The sequence below is a fragment of the Artibeus jamaicensis genome, unplaced genomic scaffold (assembly GCF_021234435.1).
Source record: "Artibeus jamaicensis isolate MK-2021 breed Jamaican fruit bat unplaced genomic scaffold, CSHL_Jam_final contig_477, whole genome shotgun sequence".
NCBI classification, from domain to species: domain Eukaryota; kingdom Metazoa; phylum Chordata; class Mammalia; order Chiroptera; family Phyllostomidae; genus Artibeus; species Artibeus jamaicensis.
In genome coordinates this window covers 7,280,232-7,304,537 of record NW_026521854.1, presented here as the reverse complement: position 1 = coordinate 7,304,537, position 24,306 = coordinate 7,280,232, and the positions used below count along the sequence as shown (strand labels likewise).

Below are 24,306 nucleotides of genomic sequence, written 5' to 3'. Positions count from 1 at the left end.
TATGACTTGTTGCAGTGAGAGCTGCAACCTGCTAGGAGAGACCCCCCTGAATCTTGGAGGGCTTTCTGGAGGCAGCAACTTTGATACCAAAATCCATGGACTGGTAAGATTGGCCAAAGAACGACGTGGACGTGTGGGGAGTTCCAGCAGAGGTTACAGCCTGGGAAGCTGGTCAGAGAGCTCCCGAGAAGGGCAGGGTGGCAGAGACTCCTTTAGAGGCATCAGTGAGACCTCATGGCTGGAGGAAAGGGGTGTGGGTTCTGTCCTTAGCATCGTGGGAGCCACAGCAGCCTTTGTGACAGGAAGTGCTATGTGGAGACTTAGTGTTTTTCTTTCACTTCCTGAGTGACTTCGGCAGAGAGAAATACAAACATACCCCTTGCCAGGAGACACAGGCTCCGGTGTCCCGGAAGGACAGGGAGTCTCTAGGCCCCTGGCAACTCCGGTCAGATGGCCACTGCAGTATTTTGAAAATAAGCAGGAGGGGGACAGAGTGAAGACACAGGTGGCTCTCAGCTCCTGAGAGAGACACATGCAGGCTCCATAAAAACTTTCTCAGAAGGCAAGGCCCAGAACTTGCTTGAGAGCAAATTAAAAACTAAAGTAAGCCCTGGCTGGTGTGGTTCAGTGGATTGAGTGCTGGCCTGCAAACTGAAATGTTGCCAGTTCGATTCCCAGTCAGGGCACATGCCTGGGTTGTGGGCCGGGTCCCCCAGCGGGCACGTGAGAGGCAACACATTGATATCTCTCTCACACATCAATGTGGATCTCCTCCCTTCCCCCCTCTCTAAAGATAAATAAATTAACTCTTAAAAAAACCAACCTAAAGTGATACAAACTCCCAATTTTTCTACTGGCAAAAAAGCTCAAAGAGTAAACAAAGAAAACAGGTAAAAAGTCAAGCTTGTATTATGGAGAAAATACCCTTATTATATAAGCAACCCCTGGGAAGCATTAATAAAATGCCAGAAACTCTGCAGGCTGTGAACCCAGAAATCACAGAAAATGAAGTACAAATACCCCTTAAACCCAGAAAAAATGCTAGGCCTCATTCAAAATAGGAGAAACACAAATTAAAAGTATCAGGAAACCATATGATCATTTCAATGGATGCAGAAGAGATTTGACAAAAATCAACATGCGTTCATGATTTTTAAAAATTTATTAACAATTTAGCAAAGCAGCTATACACGAGAACTTCCTCAAACTGATAAGGAGCATCTGCCAACAAATCTACAGTCGTCTATAACACTTAACGTGAAAGGCCAAGTTGTGTCACGAGACAGGGAACAAGACAAGGTATCCATTCTTACAACTGCCATTCAGCATTGTTCTGGAGCTCATGGCCATTGCCAGAGGGCTAAATGAATAAATGGCTTAGGGTTTGAAAAGGAAGAAGGAAAACTGCCTATTTGCAGATGACGCGTGGTTTACGCAAAATACCCAAGGAAATCTGTGACAGCTGCTAGAGTAAATGAATTTAGCAAGTTCACAGGTTAAAATGTTGCAGGAAAATGAAGCAACCAGACACCGAGGGTTTCTGGAGTACGAGGTTTATTAACGTGCACCGGTCCAGAGGAGACAGTATCCAAATTCTGAGCCCCGAACAAAGGATTCTTGGGGTTTATGTAGCCTTCGGAGTAGTAAAGCAAGGTACAGAAGCAGGAATGTGGAAGTTAGTCCTAGCTACCAGGCGAAAGTAAAGTACAAAGGCTAAATTCAAAGGTCAGTTTTTAAGAGCAGGGGTGTTAATCTCAGTCCGAGCTAATGCACCACTATTTACTTACCCCAGACAGCCCCATCATTCTCCCCAGGGCACCTGGGGCCAGGGCAAATAAAGGTTAAACAAAGGTTCTTCAAAGCTTCTCATATCATTCTCCCCTTTTATGCTAAACAGCACTAGTGCTTGTTTAAGCATAACGATATTCTTCTTGTAGAAATAAACAAGTCCCCCCTTTTCCTGGATTCAGAGCATTGATGAGGTTTCTTTTCTTATTTTTCTCCTCCTGTAATCTACTATCAGGGAGGGGTTCTGAGGCCCTTTCTTCTTCTGGATTATTATATACTTATTTGTAGAACTACTTACATAGTTCTAATAAAGCAAACAAAGACTCAGAACAAAAAGAATATAGATGGTGTAAAGACTAGGTATTTCCTCCTGCTATCACCTACAATTTCGGTTTCATTATTGCAAAAGAGCAGTCAGAAACTAAGTTTTTTAACTTAAAATACTTTCATGTCTTTGCTCTTTATTCGCACTGTCCTAACTCCGCGTACTGTAAATCAAGAAAGAGCACACATCTGTGTTTCAGGCCGCTGGCATTGTCAACTGTATCAGGCAAGATCTTTAGTCAATCTAAAGTCATGCGGCACTCTTTTACGGTCCACTGGCAAGAGTTCTTTTGCACCAAGTTTCAGTCAAAGTCTCTCCCGCTCCCTAGGCCATGCGGCCAAAGGGGGCATCCCAAAGGCACGTGGGCCTCCTCTACTAAAGCTATAGAGGTCTGTATTCTACTAAAAGTGTGTGGCTTTCTCCTTTACCTGGCTGTAGGGATCTCTATTCTGGCAAAGTTGCGTGGTTTTCCCTTTTACCTGGGAAAGAGGGGGTCCTTACTCCGCTGAAGCCCCGTGGCTCTCTCCCACATGACTGTAGGGATCCTCACTCTGCCCTAAACCGCGTGGCTCTCCTCACCTGGGCAGTTATCCCTTCATGTCCTGGAGTCGATCTTTTCTAAGCTCTTATACAGGCCTCCCTCTCAGGGGCTCAGTCCTTAGTTACATCCTGGGTAAGTAACTTTATCCCCCAATTCCAAGCCTGGCCACACCATTTAACATACCCACGAAACTAGTTAAAGGTTATAGATATGTCAAATAATTGTTCTAGAGGTCAGCTGCAAAACCGTTGCCATGTAAAACAGCTCTCAAATGGCCTCGTTCCATTCGTCCCTTCCCCCTGGGGGTGAGGATATCTCAATATCTCTCGGACACCCCGAATTCCGGACTTTATACCAAATCCTTTCCGGGGGTCCCCCCTTGGCTGCACCTGTATTAATATTCTTCCTTTCAGATTTATATCTACTTTATAATTATATAAAGGAAAATGGACAAAGGTCTTATCTTCTTGTAACTGCTTCAGGCTGGAAATGGATGCTGTCCTACCTACCCCTGGGTCAGGGGTGCCCTGAAAAGGGGGGGTGCAACACAGAGAGAGCCCTTCCCGTAAGAGGAAAGACCTTACAGGGTCCTGGTCAGTTGGCTGTCACCTGGACATCGCAGGCTTGGTGTCCAGAGGCTTGCTTTACTGGACAGTTGGCATCCTGGTCAGGTTGTATTCTGGAGGTGACAGATTAGGCAAGAAATTGGAAGTACAATTAAATTATAACTATTAAATTACAAAGGCAGGGACTTCAGTAAAGAATGGCTTATCTGGAGGAAGGTGTATAAGGCATGCTACACCTATCTCAGACTTACTGTGGCCTACTATACTTACTGAGGCTGAGGGGAATACATTAGGATTTCCCTCCTTTCAGATTTCTGAGCCCTTTCTGTCCAAGCTATCAAGGCAGAAAAGGGAAAATTAGTTCTAAAGTGAAACTCACAGACTGCCCTAACTTTTTATTAACTTATTTAGTTCAATCAAACTGTTGAGTCTCCAGGGGCGATGACAAAGATGGGCTCCTTAAGTGAGGCCTATATTGTAACTAATTACTCATAGGCATAGGCAGGTCATAGGCATACGCTCTATGAAAACAGAAAAACATACAGGTTAATTCATATAATAATCTTGAAACTAGTCTCTGTGCTTATGAGACTGTCTTTTGGGGTGACATTCTATTGAAAGGTCTTTCTTGCAATGACATTTACTGTGGCAATATGACAGGTCCTTTGCACTTGTATATTGTACATCTTCGGTGACATTACAAACCTGGTTTCAACTCTTAAATGAAAATAAACTTTTAAGACAGTTAGCTGCGCCATTCTGATTTCTAATACTGAATATAGTGATTTTTCCTTGAACTATAATTTTTCTCCTTAAGATCACCCTCACTGTTATTACAGGGACTACTTTGGGTCCTGTTTTTGATTTTGACTGTTCATTTGCATAAACACACCAAGAGCAGCCTGGATCACTTCTGATCCTTAAGTCTGCTTTGCTAGAACTCACACAGGGAACCTTCAGATTGACTTCTCAGTCCGCCTCTCAGGGCACAGAAGCAGAGCCACACATCTGCCATCTGGCTTTGCCTGTACCAGTCATTTCACTCAAATCCTTGAGCTCTATTGTACCTACAGGTTCCTTTTTAGCGATCTTTCAGGAAAGCAACCTTCATTCCTTCCCTGGAAAGGCTGGCTGGAACCACACAACTAACTAAAGTACCAGGGTTTTCTTGTGGGCTTTCGCTAGCTTCACAGGTCAATCCCAGTTCCTCTGAGTTTTCTGGTAACGACCAGAACTCATATATGCCTCTTTCAGGCGTGACATTCTAGTCAAAGTCCTGGTTAACAAAACTACTATTAATGACTGGTCTTATTGGTTTTATGCAAAGAAACCTTATTTTATCATTTATTCCTTCAGAATGCCAAATTCGGGGGGGATCAGGTAGGGAGAAAAACACAAAGCTTGATGGAAAATCCCTTTCCTTCTAATATCCACTAAGATTGCATCTCCATGCCTTATACCTTCTATTACTAACACTACATAATTTTTTTCTAAAACTTTTATATCTCTATTTATTTTTATAACTTTCTATAGACTTTCTGCAATATTTACAAACCTTCTATAGCCTTTTTACTCGTCCAGATTTATTTATAATTCACTTTTAATCCCTGTTCCTTTCTCACACTGGGAAGGACTCTACTTAAACTCAGTATCTGGCAGCTAAAAGTCCCTAGCACTATAGGCACCTTCTACTAAAAGTCCCTAGATTTGCAGGGACATTTTTTCACCTTTCTGAAGCCTTTCTTAGACCTCAGTTCATGACCTTCAAAACTAGAGCTATTTCTATCAGAACCAGTTACACAGAGAACCTGACTGCTGCAGTGTCCACACAGCAGCAGCGTATAGCTCATAATCTGAAAAGAAGCCTTAGCCAGTTCTAAGATGGTGATGCCTATGAATGCTCTGTCCTCCAGGTGGGGCACTAATGTGGCTCATCTATTTTACCTAAAATAGCAGTACCCCAACTCTGGTTCTGCCCGCCTGCAAAGGTCCTAGGACTCCGGTTTCAGGAACCCCAGAAGCCCCCAAGGCCCCTTCTACCTGTGGGTGTAGAGGCACCACAAAGCTACCCTCCACCCATTGGGGTGCTTTACTGAGGCTGCAGTCACCAGTGGAGGCGGGGCAGTGGTCCCGCTGGCCTCTGAAGGTGGGGGCCCTGCAGCTCCGTTTTTGGGAGTCAAGGAAGACTGGGTTAGTCTCCCTCCGTGTGAATGACTCCAGATCTCTGGCCAGTTCCCCCCCCCCAGGGGAGTGGGAAAGTCTCTGAAGCCCTGTGGCAGTCTGGTCTGGGTCCAAGCCAGCAAGGCTGAGGGCTGTAGGCGCCTGTAACCCCGACTTTTGTCACCTGCCAGTGGGCTCCTTCTTTTTCCTTTCAGAGTAGTCACAGAGCAAAATCCGAAACACAGTTTCAAAACAACACAGGTAGAGGCATTCTCTTGCACCAGTGCGTTCACTGGTGCCTTGCAGAGGCATGCTCCTTCAGACCCAGTCTCATGGCACAGACACGCTGCTTTGTCTCAGGCTGAAGCACACATCAGACCCAATTAACCCTGGGCAGCGAAGATCAAACAGTAGATAACATTTCAAAGAGGTCTGAGGGAGTGCCTGTCAGGAAGAGAGTTGCAGAAACCCTGGGAGACACACCTATCCCCCCGCCTCTGACCCTTATCATGTCAGTGAAAGCACTTCTAGCAGAGCAGATTTCATAGAAGTATCAGCAAGTCTTTGTGACTCCCGATTTTCCCCAGGACACACTCCAGCAAGGCAAGAAGCTGCACCTCTCCCCAGCAGGCATTCAGGCCTAAGGGGATTGGAGCCAGAAAGTGCTTCTCCCAGAGAACATGGGGACTCAGGGCTTTGTCAAAGCGGGGCGGGGGGGGGGGCGCTCGAGAGTCCATTGCTCTTTGTTGTAGTCCCTCCCCCCCCTTTTCCTTCCTTGAAGGCCTCTCAGGTGATCCAGTCTGGCCTAGGTTGCCCCCCACTGTGAGGGGCCCACCCGTTATTGACTTCTGACCAAGCTCTGGGGGCAGGGAGAGCAACCTGAGGTAGCGTTTGCTACTAGAGACAAGCTTTGTCTCCTGCGGCTGACATTCCAGAAGTTGTCTCTCTCCCTTAGCCCCAAGGGGTAGAGGTACAATTCCTAAAATCAGGCAGAGCGGTCGGCAATATCTCCCTATTCTTGTTTATAAAATTAAATGGAAATAGGCCTGTGAAATCTGCTATTTGCTATTCTCGAATGCAATTACAAGAAACAACTTCCATATACATCATAGAGTACAAACAAGAATTAAAATAAGGCATTTTCGGGTTGTTATAACTCAAACTCCTAAATTCAGTCAGTTGAAAAATGATATAAATGCATGGGAAAGACAAAAGTAACAGGTCTGGTTACATTTCAATTTTGGGAAGAATTAGTACAGACTTCACAAAGTTACTTTAAAGATATGCAGCAAGGGCTAGTATCTGAACTCAGGGCGAGACAGTTCAGCATGAAGAATCTGAAAAAAACTCCTGCTTGGTTAAGCGTTAAATGTCCTGCAGCATTAATTTAGTCCCTTTAAGTTGGTAGGAAAAGTCTCTCTTAGGTGACCACTCCAGGGGTGTTGGTTGGAATTCCACACAGTTTGGAGAAATCTGGATCAGGAGAGTCTAAAGTGTGGAGATGCGTCACCCGTTGGGGAAGCCTTTTCTGTGATATGGCTTCACTCTCATTGCCTGCAGTTCTAAAGGTCATTCTGAAAAGCAAACAGCCTACCCTCTTCTCCAAGTTAAGAGTTAAAATGGCCAATAAAATTAAATTTGGGGCGGGGGGGGAGGCTCAAGACTCTTTTACAAGTACGATGAGCCCGTTTTACAATTGCCAGACCAGTTGGATTGTAAGGTCTTTATTGGCAAATATCTTAGAACTAAAAATTCCTCACACCGCAAGACTTGGGGCTTGGAAAACCAGCTTCAATGCTACCAGCCCCGCCTGCTCACTGAAATCTTACCTGTTGCTAGGAAACAGAGCTGGCGCTGCCGGCTTACGGTGGCTGCCGGCGCTGCCCGGTCCAGCGTGGGCTGGGTTGGTCTGCATTCTAAACCTCTTTGGTAGCAAACAGTGTGCAAGTTGCACTCAAGGCGGTTGGTGCTGTCATTACCTGCGCGCACTCACTGCTGCGATTGGCGCACCAAAGTTGGTCCGGGGCACGGACGCCACTTCTTCACCCTGATGTCTGCGACCCATTGGCTCGCGTGCACAAGTCTCGAAGTGAGGGGGCCCAGCCCTCCGGCAATCCCGATTGTCCAGGCGCTTGACCGGAGGAGGTAGCCCCCATCCCGGCCCGCCACCTGGGTGCCGACTGGGGGAAAGGAGAGGGAGTCGCGCAGCCCTTGCTCGGGTGCGCGCGCTTTTCCAATCAAAGAAATTCTTTTCTGAGTTTTGGGGTCATTTATACAGCTGAGAGAGCTCGGAGTGCTGGATATGCGCTTACCCGCCGAGCCCCAAGATTTGGTGCAGACACACAAAGGGCAGGGGCACATTCACTCACACTTTCATTCTGAAGCACTCTGAATTTAAACAATCCCTCTCACCTAGTTCCTGATGGTTGGACTCGAACCAGCTAGCTGGTGGCCAAACTTAGATGAATTTGACCCAGATCCCTACCCGATGAGGGCCAGGCGGCCGGGCTCAGCATGAACCCAACCCAGATTTCTGATTTGAGGTGATTAACCTCTGTCCGGTCTCGGGTCAGGTCCCCGGGGGCTCTTACCAATTAGGCGCCCCTGGTCTCAAGTCAGGTCGTAGTCCAAAACCCTCGCGTCCCATCTGGAGTGCAGGCCGGTGGCCATGGGCCCCAATCGGAAGGGGTCTGAGAAATCTCAGGGCATGTGCACCCCCGTTTCTCCAGTTGGAACTCCGGCCACCTCTCGCTTATCCAGCTGGGGGCAAGTTGGCCAGAATTTGTGTAGGGTCGCTTCCCGGCCAATGCACCAAATGTTGCAGGAAAATGAAGCAACCAGACACCGAGGGTTTCTGGAGTATGAGGTTCATTAACGTGCACCGGTCCAGAGGAGTCAGTCTCCAAATTCTGAGCCCCGAACAAAGGATTCTTGGGGTTTATATAGCCCTCGGAGTAGTAAAGCAAGATACAGAAGCAGAAATGTGGAAGTTAGTCCTAGCTACCAGGCGAAAGTAAAGTACAAAGGCTAAATTCAAAGGTCAGTTTTTAAGAGCAGGGGTGTTAATCTCAGTCCTAGCTAATGCACCGCTGTTTACTTATCCCAGACAGCCCCATCATTCTCCCCAGGGCCCCTGGGGCCTGGGCAAATAAAGGTTAAACAAAGGTTCTTCAAAGCTTCCCATATCAAAAAAGCTAGTAATACAAAGCTCTATTGCATTCTTATAAACTATATGTTCCTGCACAGAATGGGGCAAAAGTAGGTTTACAGTTGTTCATACAGAAAAATAATACAATAATTAATAAATAACAATACAAGAATAAACTCCGTGTTTCACGTACTCACTACTGTAAACCTACTTTAGCTCCATCCTATATACTAGCATTAAACAATTGAAAAGTGAAAAGATTTTTAAAATCTCATTTTCAGCAGCAAAAAAGAAAAGATAAAATATCTAGGGATAAAACTAACAAAATAAGTCCAAGATCTCTACACTAAGAACTACAGATGTTGCTGAGAGAAATTCATGAAGACCTGAGTAACCTGAACAGACTTTCCATGTTCATGGGCTGGAAGACTCCCGGTTAAGACGTCGCTTCTCCCCAAACTGATCTAAATTCAACAGGATTTTTTAAAGAAACTGGCACCAACTTTAAAATTTATACAAAATTGTGCCCTGGCTGGTGTGGCTCAGTGGATTGGGCACTGGCCTGCAAAACAAAGACTTGCTGGCTCCATTCCCAGTCAGGGCACATGCCTGGGTTGTGGTCTGGGTCCCCAGTGAGGGGTGTGAGAGAGGCAACTACACGTTGATGTTTCCCTCTGTTTCTCCTTCCCTTCCCCTCTGTCAAAAAGTGAATAAATAAAACCTTTAAAAAATGTGTATGGAATTGCAAAGGACCTAGGATCCTTTGTGATCCTAATCAAAGTGATTTCTTAAAGAATATAAAAGTCAGAGGGCTTATTCTATCTGATTTCTAGGCTTGTCATAGAGCTACAGTAACTGAAACAATTTGGTATCGGTGAAAAAATATAAAACAGAATAGACAGTAATAGGCCCAGATAAATATAGGCAGTTGATTTTTTTAATTGATTTTAGAGAGAGGCAGGAAGGGAGAGAGAGAAACACATCCATCAGTTGTTCCACCAAATTATGCATCACTGGGTGCGTCTCCTATGTGCCCTGACTGGAGAGCCAATCTGCAACCTTGGAGCATCAGCCTGTTGGTTTTTGACACGGATACTAAGGCAATGCAATGGAGGAAAGGAAAGTCTTTACAGCAAATGGTGTTGGAACAACTGGCCATCATACAGAGAAAACTAATATTAACCCTTACCTAGCACCATACCCCAAATCAACTCACAATGGATCACAGACCTGACACTTCATCATTGTGCTCTTCAAAAGGCTTCACTGAGAAAACAGAAAGGCAAGACATAGATCAGCAGAAAGTATTAGCAAAGCCTGTATTAAATAATCAAAATACACATATTCAGAATATATAAACAACTCTTACAACTCAATGACAAAAGACAAGAAATTCAGTAAGAAAATGGGCCAAAGATTTGAACAGACCCTCCAGCAAAGAGGATGTATGAATGGCCTGCAAGCACATGAAAAGATGCCCAACGTCATTAGCCATCAGGGAAACGCAAACCCAGCCCACTGTGAAATACTTGCTCACTCTGGTGTGCAATACTTCCAAAATTAGTTAGACGGGCAATAGCGTGCTGGCAATGCAATGCTGGCGGGAATGCACAACGGTGCCGCCACTGTGGACAACAGTTTTGCAGGTTCTTCAAGTTAAAGACAGAACCACCCTGCGACACAGCCATTCCGCTCATAGGTGTCTAGAGAAACACTGGCAGGCTTCCATACAGTGACTTGTAAGTGAGTGTTTGTAGTAGTTTCATTTGTAATAGTTGTCAACTGAAAACAAGCCAAATACTCAGGAGGGGAAAGACGAGCAACCCATGGTCCAGCCATACCATGGAATAGGCTCGACAGTAAAGGGAATGGACTAGCGGCCTGCACGCCAGCATGGGGCACCCTCAGAGTCATCAGGCTGAGGGAAGGAGGCACCATAAAACTCTGGAACACGCAGATTAATGTTGACCATAGTCGTGGTTTCACAGATATACACCTGTGTCAAAATGGCGTGCAATGTGCATTTATTTTATTTTTTACAGATTTTATTGATTTTTAGAGAGAGGGGAAGGGAGGGAGAGAGGGAAACACCACTGTGTGGTTGCCTCTTGTGCGCCCCCTACTGGGGAACTGGCCCACAACCCAGGCATGTGCCCTGACTGGGAATGGAACCAGCGACCCTTTGGTTTGCAGTCCAGCACTCAGTCCACTGAGCCACGCCAGCCAGGGCTGCCATTTAAAGTATGTGCCATTTCTTATATGTGGAATCTAAAAAGCAATAAATGAAGTAACAAAACAGAAACAAACTCATAGATACAGTGAACAAATTAAATTTGCCAAATGGGAGGGGGTTTGAGGTGAAAAAGGTGAAAAAGTTGAAGGGATTAAGAAGTACCCATTGCCAGTTAAAAATAAATAGTCACAGGGATGTAAAGTACAGCATAGGGAATATATATAGTCAATAATATTGTGATAACTACGTATGGTGTCAGATAAGTACTAGACTTATCAGGGTGATCACTTCATAAGTTATGTGCCCAATCGCTATACTGTACATCTGAAACTAATATAATATTGTATGTCAACTGTAATTGAAAAATAAATTTTGAAAAATTTAAATATACAATTTATTGTACTCTAATCATACATCAGTAAAGCTGAAATGATGGGTAGGAGGGAAAGGAAGAAATAATGAGGGGCCATTTTCCATCTGTCAGACTGACACAGATGAGAAGTGTGAGAACTCAGTGTTTTCTCAAGGGTCTGTAGAAACAAATTCTCCTTTGCTGCTGTCAGGAGCGGAAATGGCTCAGCTCTACAAAGTGGATGAGTTGGGAACTAAAGAAATTACCCTGGGACCCAGCAAGTCTCCTTCAAGCAAATGAGCCTTCCAGGAAGGACACCTATGCAGGGTCATTTATTCCTCTTAGCTTTCTTTGTAACAGAAACCATCTGGGATGACCTAAATGCTTAGCTATAGGGGACTCACTGGATAAACTATGGCCATTCTCAGCATGAAATGGTAGGCGACTGTACAAAAGAGTAAGGCAGCACAGTGCTGACAACATGGAAAGACTTTGTGAAGGAAAAGCGAGGTGCAAATCCACCTGGGCAGGAGACCTTTGTTCGTGGAGAAAGAGAACAGCTGATGTGGACTTCCTCAGCAGAGACTCTGTCTGCATTGAAACATGAAGAACTTGTGCCTCTGGAGGCCCCTGGGGAGGGGTACCGGGGAGCCATGATCGGCAAAAGAGGGAGGCTTAGTTTATATCTTTTGATTTCTCCTGCCTGTTGAATCTTCTATTTGTTAGCAGCACTTAAAAGGTAAGTGTTTCATCAAAAAAGAAACTACATGTAACTACACGAGATGGGAGGGAAAATGGGAACTAGTGGAGCTGTCGTTGGATGCTGACCATGAACAGAAACAATCCTATTGTTAATGACAATGGCAGACAGACGTCAGGGGCTCAGCAGTGCGCCAAACAGCTACTACTGCTTCTTCATCTTTTTTTAAAAGATTTATTTATTCACTTTTTTTAGAGGGAGGGAAAGGGAGAGAGACAGAAACATAGATCAGTTGCCTCTCATAGGGCTGGACCAACAAGCCAGGCACGTGCCCTGACCAGGAATGGAACTGGTGACCTTTCCTTTTTGCAGGATGACACTGAGCCACACCGGTCAGGGCAACCACAGCTGCTTACATGTAGCAGGTAGCAGTTCGTCTGATCCTCTGAAACCACCTCAGAGGTGTGTGTGCTGTGATGCCCATTTACAGAGTGGGAAACTGAGGCTGGGAGGTGAAGTGACAGGGAGAGGCCGCAGCTTGCTTTGCTCCCCCTTCTCACAGTGCCCTAGGAGCCCCCTCATTAGGGTGAGCAAAGGAGAAAGGGGTCTGGCCCCTGGCTGGGGTGGGGGAGACACTGTCTGAAGCCCAGGGGCCCCACTTTTTCACTTTATTTTTCTCCCTAGCACATATCACTCCGCCCAGATGCATGTTTTTCTTTTCTTAAAAAATATTTTATTTATTTATTTTTTAGAGAGAGGGGAAGGGAAGGAGAAAGAGAAGGAGAGAAACATCAGTGTGTGGTTGCCTCTCATGTGTCCCCTAGTGGGGACCTGGCCTGCAACCCAGGCATGTGCCCTGACTGGGGATTGAACTGGCAGCCTTTTGGTTCGCAGGCCCGCACTCAACCCACTGAGCTACACCAGCCAGGGCCTTTTTCTTGTATCTTGTTTTTGTTCATTTACCGTACTCGTATGTTAGCTCCCCCAGGCTGGAGTTTTTGGTTGTCCTGACCAGGGCTGTGTCCTTAGAGCCTGGCACATGATAGCTATTGAAGGAAGGAATAAATTAATAAATAAACTCATTCAGGAGGGCTGGGAGCAGAGACCATTGGAGAAAGGAGGCCAGGGTCTGAGTGGGGTGGTAATAGGGGACAGGAGAGTGGGTGGCTTAGAGGCATTTGGGGGACTAAGAGACTGGCGCAGAATTCCAGCCTGGTGAGCCCTGGAACGATGGAGGCTGCAAGACAGAAAAGGGGGTGAGTGAATAGGAGGGCTTGGCTTGTGGTCCAAGGTCCTGGACCAGCTTACCCTGCTTGGATCCCTGCGTGGCTGGAGGCTGGGCAGGGTGGAAGGGAAGTGCATTGGGGCGAGGTAACGAGGTCAGGGAAGCAACAGGAAGTCAGTATGTAAAAAAAAAAAAAAAGAAAAAGAAAAAAGGTGGTGGGTCAGGGAAGCAACAGGAAGCCAAAATGTAAAGAAAAAAAAATTCTTGTTAGGCAGACTTTAGGCAGAACACACATGTCCTTTCCAAACTTTCCAGCTGCAGGGCCAATCACCCTGACCCAGACCTTGGAGATGGAAGTGCCAGCCTCAAGGCTGAGGCCCTTCCTCCCCACTTCTTTCTCTTCCCCTCCTTTGGCCCCTCTCCGGCCCTCCCCTGGAGCACTTGATTTATGCCCCAGGCCCTGTCCTGAATTTTCAGGGCCTCTCTCTACCAGCTGTTTGCTTCACAGCCTGGGGAAACTGAGGCCCAGATCCCTGAGTTCCCACACAAAGGGAGGGGCACAACCAGCAGAAGCAGCACTCTTGCCTCCCCAGTCCTAACAATTATAGGCCACTTATTTTATTTTTTAAAATATTTTATTTATTTTTAGAGATAGGGGAAGGGAGGGAGAAAGAGTGGGAGAGAAACTTCAGTGTGTGGTTGCCTCCCATGTGTCCCCTACTAGGGACCTGGCCTGCAACCCAGGCATGTGCCCTGACTGGGTATCAAACTGGCGACCCTTTGCTTCACAGGCCCCTGCTCAATCCACTGAGCTACACCAGCCAGGGCAATTTTAGGCCATTTAAATCTTACAACAGCCCTGACCAGTGTGGCTCAGTTGCTTGGGTGCTGGTTGGGCATTGTCTAGAAAAGCAAAAGTGGCCAGTTCGATTCCTGGTCAGAGCACATGTGTGAGTTGCAGGTTTGATCTTGCATCAGGGCATACAGGAGAGGCAATCATTAGATGTTCCTCTCCCTCTCTTTCTCCCTCCCTCCCTCCCTATCTATTAATTAACTAACTGATTAATTAATTAATTAAAATGAATAAATAACTCTTACAACAACCCTGCCTTCTGGGAACTATCATTAGCCTTGTCTTACAGGTGGGGAAACTGAGCGCCAGAGTGTCGATGCACCACAAAACTATCAGCGGGTTTCTGACCTGTGGCTGCCACATAGAAGGGTCTGGACTACCGGCCTAGGCCGGGCAGAGACAGACAAGGGCTCTGCTTCCACTTAGTGGACCCTCCCGGTAGTGCCGTTTGGTTTTCGTCCTCTCTCCCCTGGCGTTTGGGGCAGGGTAGGGGCCAGAGCAAAATCACAGATAAAGGTAACTCTGTAATTATGAAAGAGAGCATAAATGCATCACTTCCCCTTTTGTCAAAAAGCAATAAAAATACATATTAATTACATCGTTGGGCTTATAACATGTGTACTTGACCATAACAGCACAAAGGAAGTGGAAGGAGCAAAGCCGTATTGGAATAAGGAAATGACACCAGGCAGTAATTTAAATCCACCAAAACTAATGAAGAGAACTGGAAATTTGAAAGGGGAAATTAATAGAACTCTATAAATATGTACTTCTTTTGCATAAATATGCAAAAAATAAGCATTTTTTGCTTCTTCAACAGGCATACAATTGTGTGGAGCAGTAATTATAACAATGCATTGTTGGGGTTTATAATACATACGTAGATGCAGTATGTGTAACAATAATAGCACGATAATAACAATGGCACAAAAGGGGAGGAGGAAATGAGCTATATGGCAGTCACATTTCTCCGTCATTAAAATTAAGGCAGCATAAATCTAAAGTAGATTTTCAGTTACGATGCACATGTTCAGCCCTAGAGGAACCACTATGGAAATAACTGAAAAGATATATTGAAAAATCATTAAAGGAATCAAAATGTGACACTAGAGTACTCACTCTATGCACTAGGAAGCAGTAAAGGAAGAAGAGAGAAACAGGAACAAAAAAGATGTGAGACATAGAAAAACAAAAGTAAAACGGCAGGTGTCACATTGTGAAAAGAACAACCCTTTCCAAATTGATCAGCAGATTCAATGCAGTCCCTGTTGAACTCCCAGGGACTTCTTTACAGAGATTGACAAGGCGATCCTAACATTTATACAAAAATGCAAGGGACCCATAATAGCCTTTTTTGATTTTTTACAAAAGATTTCATTTCTTTTTAGAGAGAGGGGAAGGGAGAGAAACATCTTGGTTGCCTCTTCAACACGCCCAAATGAGGACCTGGCTCACAACCCAGGCCTGAGACCTGACCAGGAATCAAAACAGGTGACCTTTTGGTTTGCAGGTCGGCTTTCAATCCACTGAACTACACCAGCCAAGGGCTCACCTTAAAAGAGAAGAACAAAATTGGAGAATTTTCACTGGCTGGTGTGGCTCAGTAGATTGAGCGCCAGCCTGTGAACCAAAGGGTCACCAGTTTGATCCCAGTCAGAGCACATGCCTGGGTTGCAGACCAGGTCCCCAGTAAGGGGTGCTCCAGAGGCAACCTCACATTGACGTTACTCTCCCTCTCTTACTCCCTCCCTTCCCCTCTTTCCAAAAATAAATAAATAAAATCTTTAAAAAAAGAATTATGAATCTAACCCTGGCTGGTATGGCTCAATCTCAGTGGATTGAATGCTATTCTGAGAACCAGAAGGTCACTGGTTGGATTCCCTGACTCAGAGAGCCCATTCAAGAAAGTGAAAGGGGGACTTAAAAAAAAAACTTTTCTTAATATATTGATTATGCCATTACAGTTGTTCTATTTCCCCCCCTCATTCCCCCCCCCCCACCATTCCCCCTTTAGTTTGTGACCACGTGTCTCAAGTTCTTTAGATTCTGTATTTCCCATACTAATCTTGCCCTCCCCCCTATTTTCTACCTACTATCTATGCTATTTATTTTCTGTACCTTCTCCCCCCTTCTCTTCCTCCCACTCCCCTGTTGCTAAGCCTCCATGTGATCTTCATTTCTATGGTTCTGCTCCTGATCTAGCTGTCCTCTTAGTTTGCTTTTGTTTTAGGTGTGATTCTTAATAACTGAGTTTGCTGTCCTTTCACTGTTCATCTTTTTTATGTTCTTTTTCTTAGGTAAGTCCCTTTAACATTTCTTATAATGGCTTGGTGATGACGAACTCCTTGAATTTGATCTTATCTGAGAAGCACTTTATCTGCCCTTCCATTCTAAATGAAAGCTTTGCTGGATAGAGTCATCTTGGATGTAGGTCTTTGGATTTCATGACTTGGAATACTTCTTTCCAGCCCCTTCTTGCCTGTAAGGTCCCTTTTGAGAAATCTGCTGACAGTCTAATGGGAACTCCTTTGTAGGTGGCTGTCCCCTTATCTCTTGCTGCTTCCAGAATTCTCTCCTTCATTTTAATCTTGGCTAATGTAATGATGATGTGCCTTGGTGTGTTCCTTCTTGGGTCCAACTTCTTTGGGACTCTCTGAGCTTCCTGGAGGTCTATTTCCTTTGCCAGATTGGGGAAATTCTCCTTTATTATTTGTTCAAATAAGGTTTCCACTCATGGCTGCTCCTCTTCTTTTTCTGGTACCCCTATTATTCGGATGTTGGAATGTTTAAAGATGTCCTGAATGTTCCTAAGCCTTTCTTCATTTTTTTGAATTCTTGTTTCTTCATCCTTTTCTGTTTGGTCATTTTTTTCCTCTTTCTGGTCCACTCCTTTGATTTGAGTCCCAGTTTCCTTTCCACTACTATTGGTTTCCTGTGCATTTCCATTCATTTCAATTAGTTTAGCCTTCATCTGTTCCTCTAATTTGTGACTATAATCAACCAGTTCTGTGAGCATCCTGATCACCAGTGTTTTGAACTGTGCATCTGAAAGTTTGGCTATTTCTTCATTGCTTAGATTTACCAGCTCTGGGGCTCTGAGTTGTTCTTGAGCCATGTTTTGATCTGTTCGTGCCTGTTATGTATAAGGAGCGGAGCCTTAGATGTTCACCAGAGTGGGGCCACCCAGGCCGCTGGTTTGTGACACTGTATGTGGGGGCAGGGTCAGAGAGGGACAATAGTGGTCCCCTCTGCTGCTTCCTGCCACTGGGCCCTGCATGGGCTGTCTCACCACTCACTCCTTCACTGGTTTATCTGCACGTGAATAGGTGACCATGGTCAGCCCTCTCTGAGTCCACCACCTTGTACCCTCAGTGGGTCCACCCACTACTCCACACCTGGGATCTGCCTACAGCTGCCGGTGTGGCCTGTGTCCTATGGCCGGGTTGGTCTGGTGCATCTTTCCTGTCCTATCCCACTCTGCTGCTGGCTCTGCCCCTCTTACCAGCTTGGCTGAAGGGTTCGTTGTTGTCAGACTTCTGGATAGTTCAATTTTCTGTGGTTTGGCTGCATTTTTGTTGCTAGAACTTTGTTGTTTTTAAACTTGGTTGTGCAAGGAGGTACGATGCTTCCACCTATGCCTCCATCTTGGCAGAAGTCCTAAAAAAATTTTTTTAAGTGAAAAGATAACTCATAGAATGAAAAAAGTTTGCAAATCATGTATTACATAAGGAACTATATATCTATAGAATATACTAAAAACTCTTAAACTCAATAGCTTTTCAAAACCTTATTTAAAATAGGCAAAAAATTTGAATAGACATTTCCCCAAAGAAGATCTATAAGGCCCTGAGGGTTGGTTAGAGTGTTGTCCCGATAGACCAAGGTTGTATGTTTGATCCCTGGTCAGGGCACATACAAGAATCAACCAATGAATGAATAAATAAGTAGAACAACAAGTTGATGTTTCTTTGTCTCTCTCAACTCAATAAATTAAGAAAATTTTTAGATTTTTGTTTATTTTTTAGAGAGAGGGGAAGGAACAAAAAGAGGGGGAGAAATAATTTTTAAAGAGATATACGAATGGCCAATAAGCACATGAAAAGGTGCCCAACACCATTAGTCATCAAGGAAAAGCAAATCTAAACCACAAGAAGGTATCACTCCCAACCCACTAGCATGGTTATAATAAAAAAAAAGACAATCAATAAAAAGTGTTGATGAGGACGTGAAGTTGGAATCCTCCATAGATTGCTAATGGGAATGTAAAATGAGGCAGGCATTTTAGCAAATGTTCTGGCAGTTCCTCAAAAGGTTAGACATAGAAACCACATGATGCAGCAATTCCACTCCTAGCTACACACCCAAAGGAAATGAAGACATACATTGAGCCAAAGATTTGCATGCAAATGTCATTATCTCATCATTTGCAATAGCCAAAAAATGGAAACCGCCCTGACTGGTGTAGTTCAGTGGATTGAGCACAGGCCTGTGAAGCAAAGGGTTGCTGGTTCAATTCTCAGTCAGGGTACATGCCTGGGTTGCAGGCCAGGTCTCCAGTGGGGGACACATGAGTGACAACCAAACATTGATGTTTCTCTCCCACTCTTTCTCCTTCTCTTCCCCTCTCTCTAAAAATAAATAAATAAAATATTTAAAAAAAATGGAAACCTCGCAAATGTCCATCAACTGATGAATGGATAAACAAGATATTATATAGCCATATAATAGAATATTATTCAGCAGTAATGAGAAATGAAGTACTGAGCCATGATATAATAGAAATGTACCTTGAAAACGTTATGTTAAATGAAAGAAGTCGATCACAAAAGACTTCATGCTGCCCTGGCTGGTATAGCTCAGTGGGTGAGCACGGGCCTGCGAACTACACGATTGCTGTTTGATTCCCAGTCAGGGCACATGCCTGGGTTGTAGGCCAGTTCCCAGCAGGGAGGCAACCATACATTGATATTTCTCTCCTTCCCTTCCTCTCTAAAGATAAATAAATAAAATCTAAAAAAAAAAAAAAAAAGACCTCATGTTGTCTGATTCCAATAATGTAAAATGTCTGGATTAGGCATGCCCGTAGAGGCAGAAAGTAGATTTCTAGTTGCCTAGGGCTGGGAAGGGGAGGGAATGGAGAATGACTGCCAAAGATGAGGGTTTCTTTTGGGAATGCTAGAAATGTTCTAAATTTTATGATAATGGTTATACAACTATGCACATATTGATACTGATTATATGAATATGCGCCTGTGGAAAAATAGTAAAATTTTTTTTCAATTTAAATGGCTGAATTGTATGGTATGTGAACTGTATGTCACTGAAGCTATTAATTATTTAATTTCTTAAAAAAGAGAAAGACTAACGGAGCTCAGTTGTAAGCTCCTCCAAAAGTCTCCACCCCTCCCCTAAATAAACCTTCCAATTTACCATCTTCTCAGCCTGAAGTCGTGAGCTGTTTGCAGTTCTTTCCTTTTCCATTGTCTCCCATCCAGGACAGCCTCTTTTTGCCGGAGCCCCCCAAAGGTAGGGACTGCACCTAATCAGTTCTAGTGTTCCCACCCCTATCTCCACCCCCAGGATGCCCCAGGATCTGTACCGAAGGCAAGCAGATGGGGTTTGAATCTCTGCTACTAGGAAACACAAACAAGCCCTGGCTAGTGTGGTTCAGTGGACTGCGGGCCAGCCTGCGAACCAAGGGCTTGTTGCTTCTGTTCTCTGGGATTCCCAACCAGGGCACGTGTCTGGGTTGCCGTCCAGGTCCTCAGTTGGAAATGCGGGAGAGACAACCACACACTGATGTTTCTCTCCCTCTCCTTCCCTTTCCCTCTCTCTAAATTCCCATAATAACTACTACTAGCGTTCCAGCGCTTAATTAATGTTAGCTCTTGTTACTTGTTCCGTGCTTGGCTTTTACCGTGGGCATTTAATTACTTCCATTTTTAAAATTAAAACTCCCAGGTCGGTGGCTCGAGACCTACGTAACACACCTCCCAGAAAAGTGCTGCAATCGTATAATAAATACCGCGGCCACCGAGACCTGTTCTACTTATATAGAAGCTTCTCTGCGAAGAGGAACTCAACAGTCCACAGAGGCCTCTCCGAGTGCTTGCCCATACCCGCGTGCCGCGCTCGCCGACGCTCCCGTACGGGTGCAGCGGAACAGGATGGACTGACTGTCCACACTAACTCTAGGGAAGGTAGTCTAGCTGCAAAGGGAGGAGGAACTGTAAAGAGGTTGGTGTATCTGGAACCAACGAAAAAACAGACCTCATTGAGCGCGGGGCTAAGAGCGAATAGATGCGCGGCTAGGAGGGGGCGGGACTTCCGGAAACGAAGTCCTGGTAAGCGGCTGCGCGAGGGCGAGAACTTCCTTTTGTGGGTTGTGGCGCTCACGAAGACAGCGTTATGAAGGCCTCGGGAACGGTAAAGTCTTCATAGCAGGGGAGGGGGTTGTGGAACCTGTCGAGGACCGAATAGGGGGGGCCCAAGGGCGGTTACAGGCTGCGATGAGAGTGCGTGCTTCCGGCTGGGCCTCGCGCGGCCGCGTGCGGGCTCCCGGAGATGCGGCCAATATGGCGGCCAGTCTGGGTCTCGCGTGGGGATGCCGGTTCTTGATCCGGGCTGGCTCGGGAATCACGGAGTCGGGGAGGCCGGGTCCCCTTTCCAGGGGAAGGGACACGTTGCACGGTATGGAGGCTCGCGTTACCGGAGCTCCTCGAGCTTTCGAACTTAAATTGCAAATTGAACGTTGGTGGAAGCAGTAGTGCCCCCATTTTCTCTTGTATGACTGTGAGAAGTTGTTGTTTACAAACTCGAATTGACGGCGGGAGTGCGAGCTTTACCGCTGTGGCAAGTGTCGGGCAAAATCTGAAGGGTCTATGATGCAGAAGTGGAAAGTAGGACCTGGGAAAAAACAGGGCGGGAGGCATCATGGACAGGTAGGTCTCCAGACTCAGCTGGGAAAGGGTCCGTGTCGATCCCTTTCGGAGCGGGTGATCCGCAAGGCTGATGTGTTGGATTAAGAGCCGAGTTTGTGGTATTTGGTTCTGTCTGCTATTGGCCTTAGTAAACTGACCGCGAGTCATTTGGGTAGGTGGGTGGCTGTTTTTGTGCTGTATCACAGGGCTTGCATTTGGCTGGCATCGCATCCGTGTAAACAGGGAAGTTTGGGAGTCCAAATCTTCATGGGCAGCTCTAAGTTGCATGGCAGTGGTGCAGGGAGCCCAGGGCTGGAGAAGGAATTGCATTCTTGTCTTGGCACTGCTTGGAGTGGTCCGTGAGGTCCCAGACTGGTCACTGTCTGAGCCTCAGAGTGAAAGAAAACTTGGGCAAGATGTTGTGAGCTGCAGAGATGCTGTGGAGGAACGAGGTTGCCTAGCTGTTCTGAACCTGGGATTACAGGTCTAGGTCTCCACTTTTCCCACAAATGTAATGAGAAAGGGTGGGACAGTGGGGTTGATAGTCCTGTCCAGCTTTTCAGAGCCAGGGCAAAGGGCACACAGCCTTTACTCTTATGGGGAAGGCTAGAGTGTAGCATGACCCACAATCACCTCGATATTCCCCCTGGAAGTTCCGGGATGGGACTCTTTCCTCCTGTGTCCCCTGATCGTCATCCCCAGGCTTGGGAAAAAGCGAGGCTTCTCTGCATTGCCTGGGTGCTCATCCCACCTCACCCCTGATTCTGTTTCAGCTGCGAGAGTACAAGGTGGTGGGGCGCTGCCTGCCCACCCCCAAGTGCCACACGCCTCCCCTCTACCGCATGCGCATCTTTGCACCTAATCATGTTGTTGCCAAGTCCCGCTTCTGGTACTTTGTGTCTCAGCTGAAGAAGATGAAGAAATCTTCAGGGGAAATCGTCTACTGTGGGCAGGTATGGGGTGTCCAAGACAGGGTGCGGTCTGGAGTGGGTTCACACCTTCCATAGGTCAGCCTTGGCCCCACAGAGTTACTACCCTTCAGAGCCCTAGTCCTGTTCAGGGTCCTAGGTGGGATGGGATGGGTGTGTCTCAGGGATCTTAATGAGAAAGCCCAAGAGCAGGGGTTGGCATGCAGGTGTGCTGGGACACCCTGGCTGAGGTCATCACCTTCCCTTGGCCTCATGTGTGAAGGGGAGAGAGGTGCTGTCGCCTGGGCACATTGCCATGATGGGTGTTGGACTCTACGCTGTAAGGCTGTGCTGGGCGGCAGCTGATTTTCAGCCCAGCTGGTCCCTGGAGGGTTGTGTTTGGGAGGAGTCAGGACTTGTGCTGGTCCCCACGGGGGAAGTAACCTGGACTGCTCTCCCTACCCCATTTATGCTGTGGAAATCTCTAGATGACAGGTTGCTCTTAGGTATCTGAAGGTTCCAGGGCTGTCCTTGGAACAGCAAGGGTAGAGGTGTTGGTTCAGTGAGGGTAGGGGCAGGTGGAGACCTGCTTATTGCTCTCCCCTCAGCCAGTCCTTTCCTTGACAGGTGTTCGAAAAATCCCCACTTCGGGTGAAGAACTTTGGAATCTGGCTGCGCTACGACTCCCGCAGTGGAACCCACAACATGTACCGGGAGTATCGGGACTTGACCACCGCAGGCGCTGTCACCCAGTGCTGTAAGTCGCTGTGACCCACCTATCTATCTATCTATCTATCTAGCTAGTTAGTGTGCCCCCCCCCCTTTAAATTTATATTGAGAAAAGGGAGAGAAACATCTGTGTGGTTGCCTTGCATGCGTCCCCACAGGGCACATAGCCCACAACCCAGGCATGTGCCCTGACTGGGAATCAAACCAGTGACCCTTGGGTTCACAGGCCAGCACTTAGTCCACTAAACCACCAGCCAGGGTGGGTCTTCTCTTCTTTAGAGTCAGAATTGACAGACATCTGCAGCTCAGTCTGACACCTCCCCAGACTGGGGCGGGACAAATGAAAGAAGTTTTTGGGAGTATTTGGAAGCTGTCCCAGGGTGATGTTAGGTGCAGGGGGGGTGTTTGATCAGGAAGCAGGAATGGGGAGGATGTCCCAGGCACATCTTTTTCTGGGATCTGGCAACAAGTGGACCTTTGGGGGTCGACGTCTTATACTCCCACTCATACCTGGGTCTAGCCCCTGTCCTGTGTTGGGACTGGAGGGGCCCAAGGCACTCCCAGGGTGGGCCATGTGCCAGGGCCAAAGCCCAAGCACCTAAACCCAAGAACTGCTGTTTGTCGTAGTAGCAGTTTAAACAGAGGTGCTGACAGTAAGTGGATCTCGTCGCCTTTGGGGGCTGTGGCTGTGCCCCTCAAAGTGAATTGGGAGGTTCTACACTCCTGGTGGCCAGATGAGGCCCCTGGGCAGACACCTGATGGCAGTTTGGGGAAACACCCAGAGACCCTGCATGTTCACTCTGCACGCTCCCTGCAGACCGAGACATGGGGGCCCGGCATCGTGCCCGTGCCCACTCGATCCAGATCATGAAGGTGGAGGAGATTGCGGCCAGCAAGTGCCGCAGGCCGGCAGTCAAGCAGTTCCATGTGAGTGCACTAGGGCCCTTGCTGGGCTGACGTGGGTCCCCTCCCCCCCGCCTTGGGTTTGACGCAGGAGCCTGGTGGGGGTTGTCCATACCTCAGCAGACCTTTCGAAGGATAAGGTTAAGAGGCTTCCACCCCCCACCTCACCTGTCTCTCTTTGTCATAGGACTCCAAGATCAAGTTCCCACTGCCCCACCGGGTCCTTCGTCGCCAGCACAAGCCACGCTTCACCACTAAGAGGCCCAACACCTTCTTTTAGATGCAGGGCCTCCCTGTCGCCTGGTCTACCCAAATAAACTCCTTGGGAAAACCAGGGTACTCAGACTGACTTGTTTTTTTTTGCACACCCTGCAGAACTCAACAGGGTGCAGCTAAATTGAGTTCTCAGCTCTGGGAGGGGTCTTCCAGAGTAGGACCCACACAGTGAAATCTCCTGAAGGGGTGCCCCAGTAATGGTGAGGGTCTCACCCCCAAGCTCTGTTCTGCCCACTCAGTTCCCTGGGGCTTTGTCTGGTGAGGAGCTGTCGCGAGTGGAGTCCTAGCACGAGAGGGATGAGTATTCAGCCTTATCAAGCCCTTCGTGAGCTTTGATGTATATCGTAGGCCATAGGTTTGGCCCTCAAATCTGTCCCACCTGCCTCACTAAACATGGGTCTCCACTTCTCCCCATCATTCTGGTGGTAAGATGTGGCAGCTAGACCCTGGGGGAGTCAGAATTGGGGTGGGTCCTCTCCTGGCCTAGAACCTCATTTTTGGTTCCAAGGTCCTCAAAGGAGACATGAGGTAGCCAAGAGACACGAGCCTGCTGTGTTCCAGTTCCACAGAGCATCTTGGGGCCCCTTGAGTGAACCTGTCCTGCCCGGGGTGTTTGAGGGCATCTGTCTCCAGGATATCACTCAAGATGTGGGACATTCCAGACATGAAGCTAATGCCA

General features: G+C 46.8%; 1 protein-coding gene and 1 non-coding gene across 2 annotated transcripts; both read left to right on the top strand.

The window, feature by feature from the left end:
• Window positions 1-20,206: 20,206 nt before the first annotated feature.
• RPL18A (ribosomal protein L18a) lies at window positions 20,207-23,690 on the top strand. Its single transcript, XM_037142006.2, has 5 exons — window positions 20,207-20,317; window positions 21,585-21,764; window positions 22,347-22,476; window positions 23,266-23,375; window positions 23,539-23,690. The coding sequence occupies exons 1-5, from the start codon at window positions 20,300-20,302 to the stop codon at window positions 23,629-23,631; spliced, it is 531 nt and encodes a 176-aa protein (XP_036997901.1). The 5' UTR covers window positions 20,207-20,299; the 3' UTR covers window positions 23,632-23,690.
• On the top strand, window positions 23,040-23,171 carry LOC119046876 (small nucleolar RNA SNORA68). Its single transcript, XR_005082046.1, has one exon. It is a non-coding gene; the product is annotated as a small nucleolar RNA SNORA68 (small nucleolar RNA).
• Window positions 23,691-24,306: the final 616 nt, after the last annotated feature.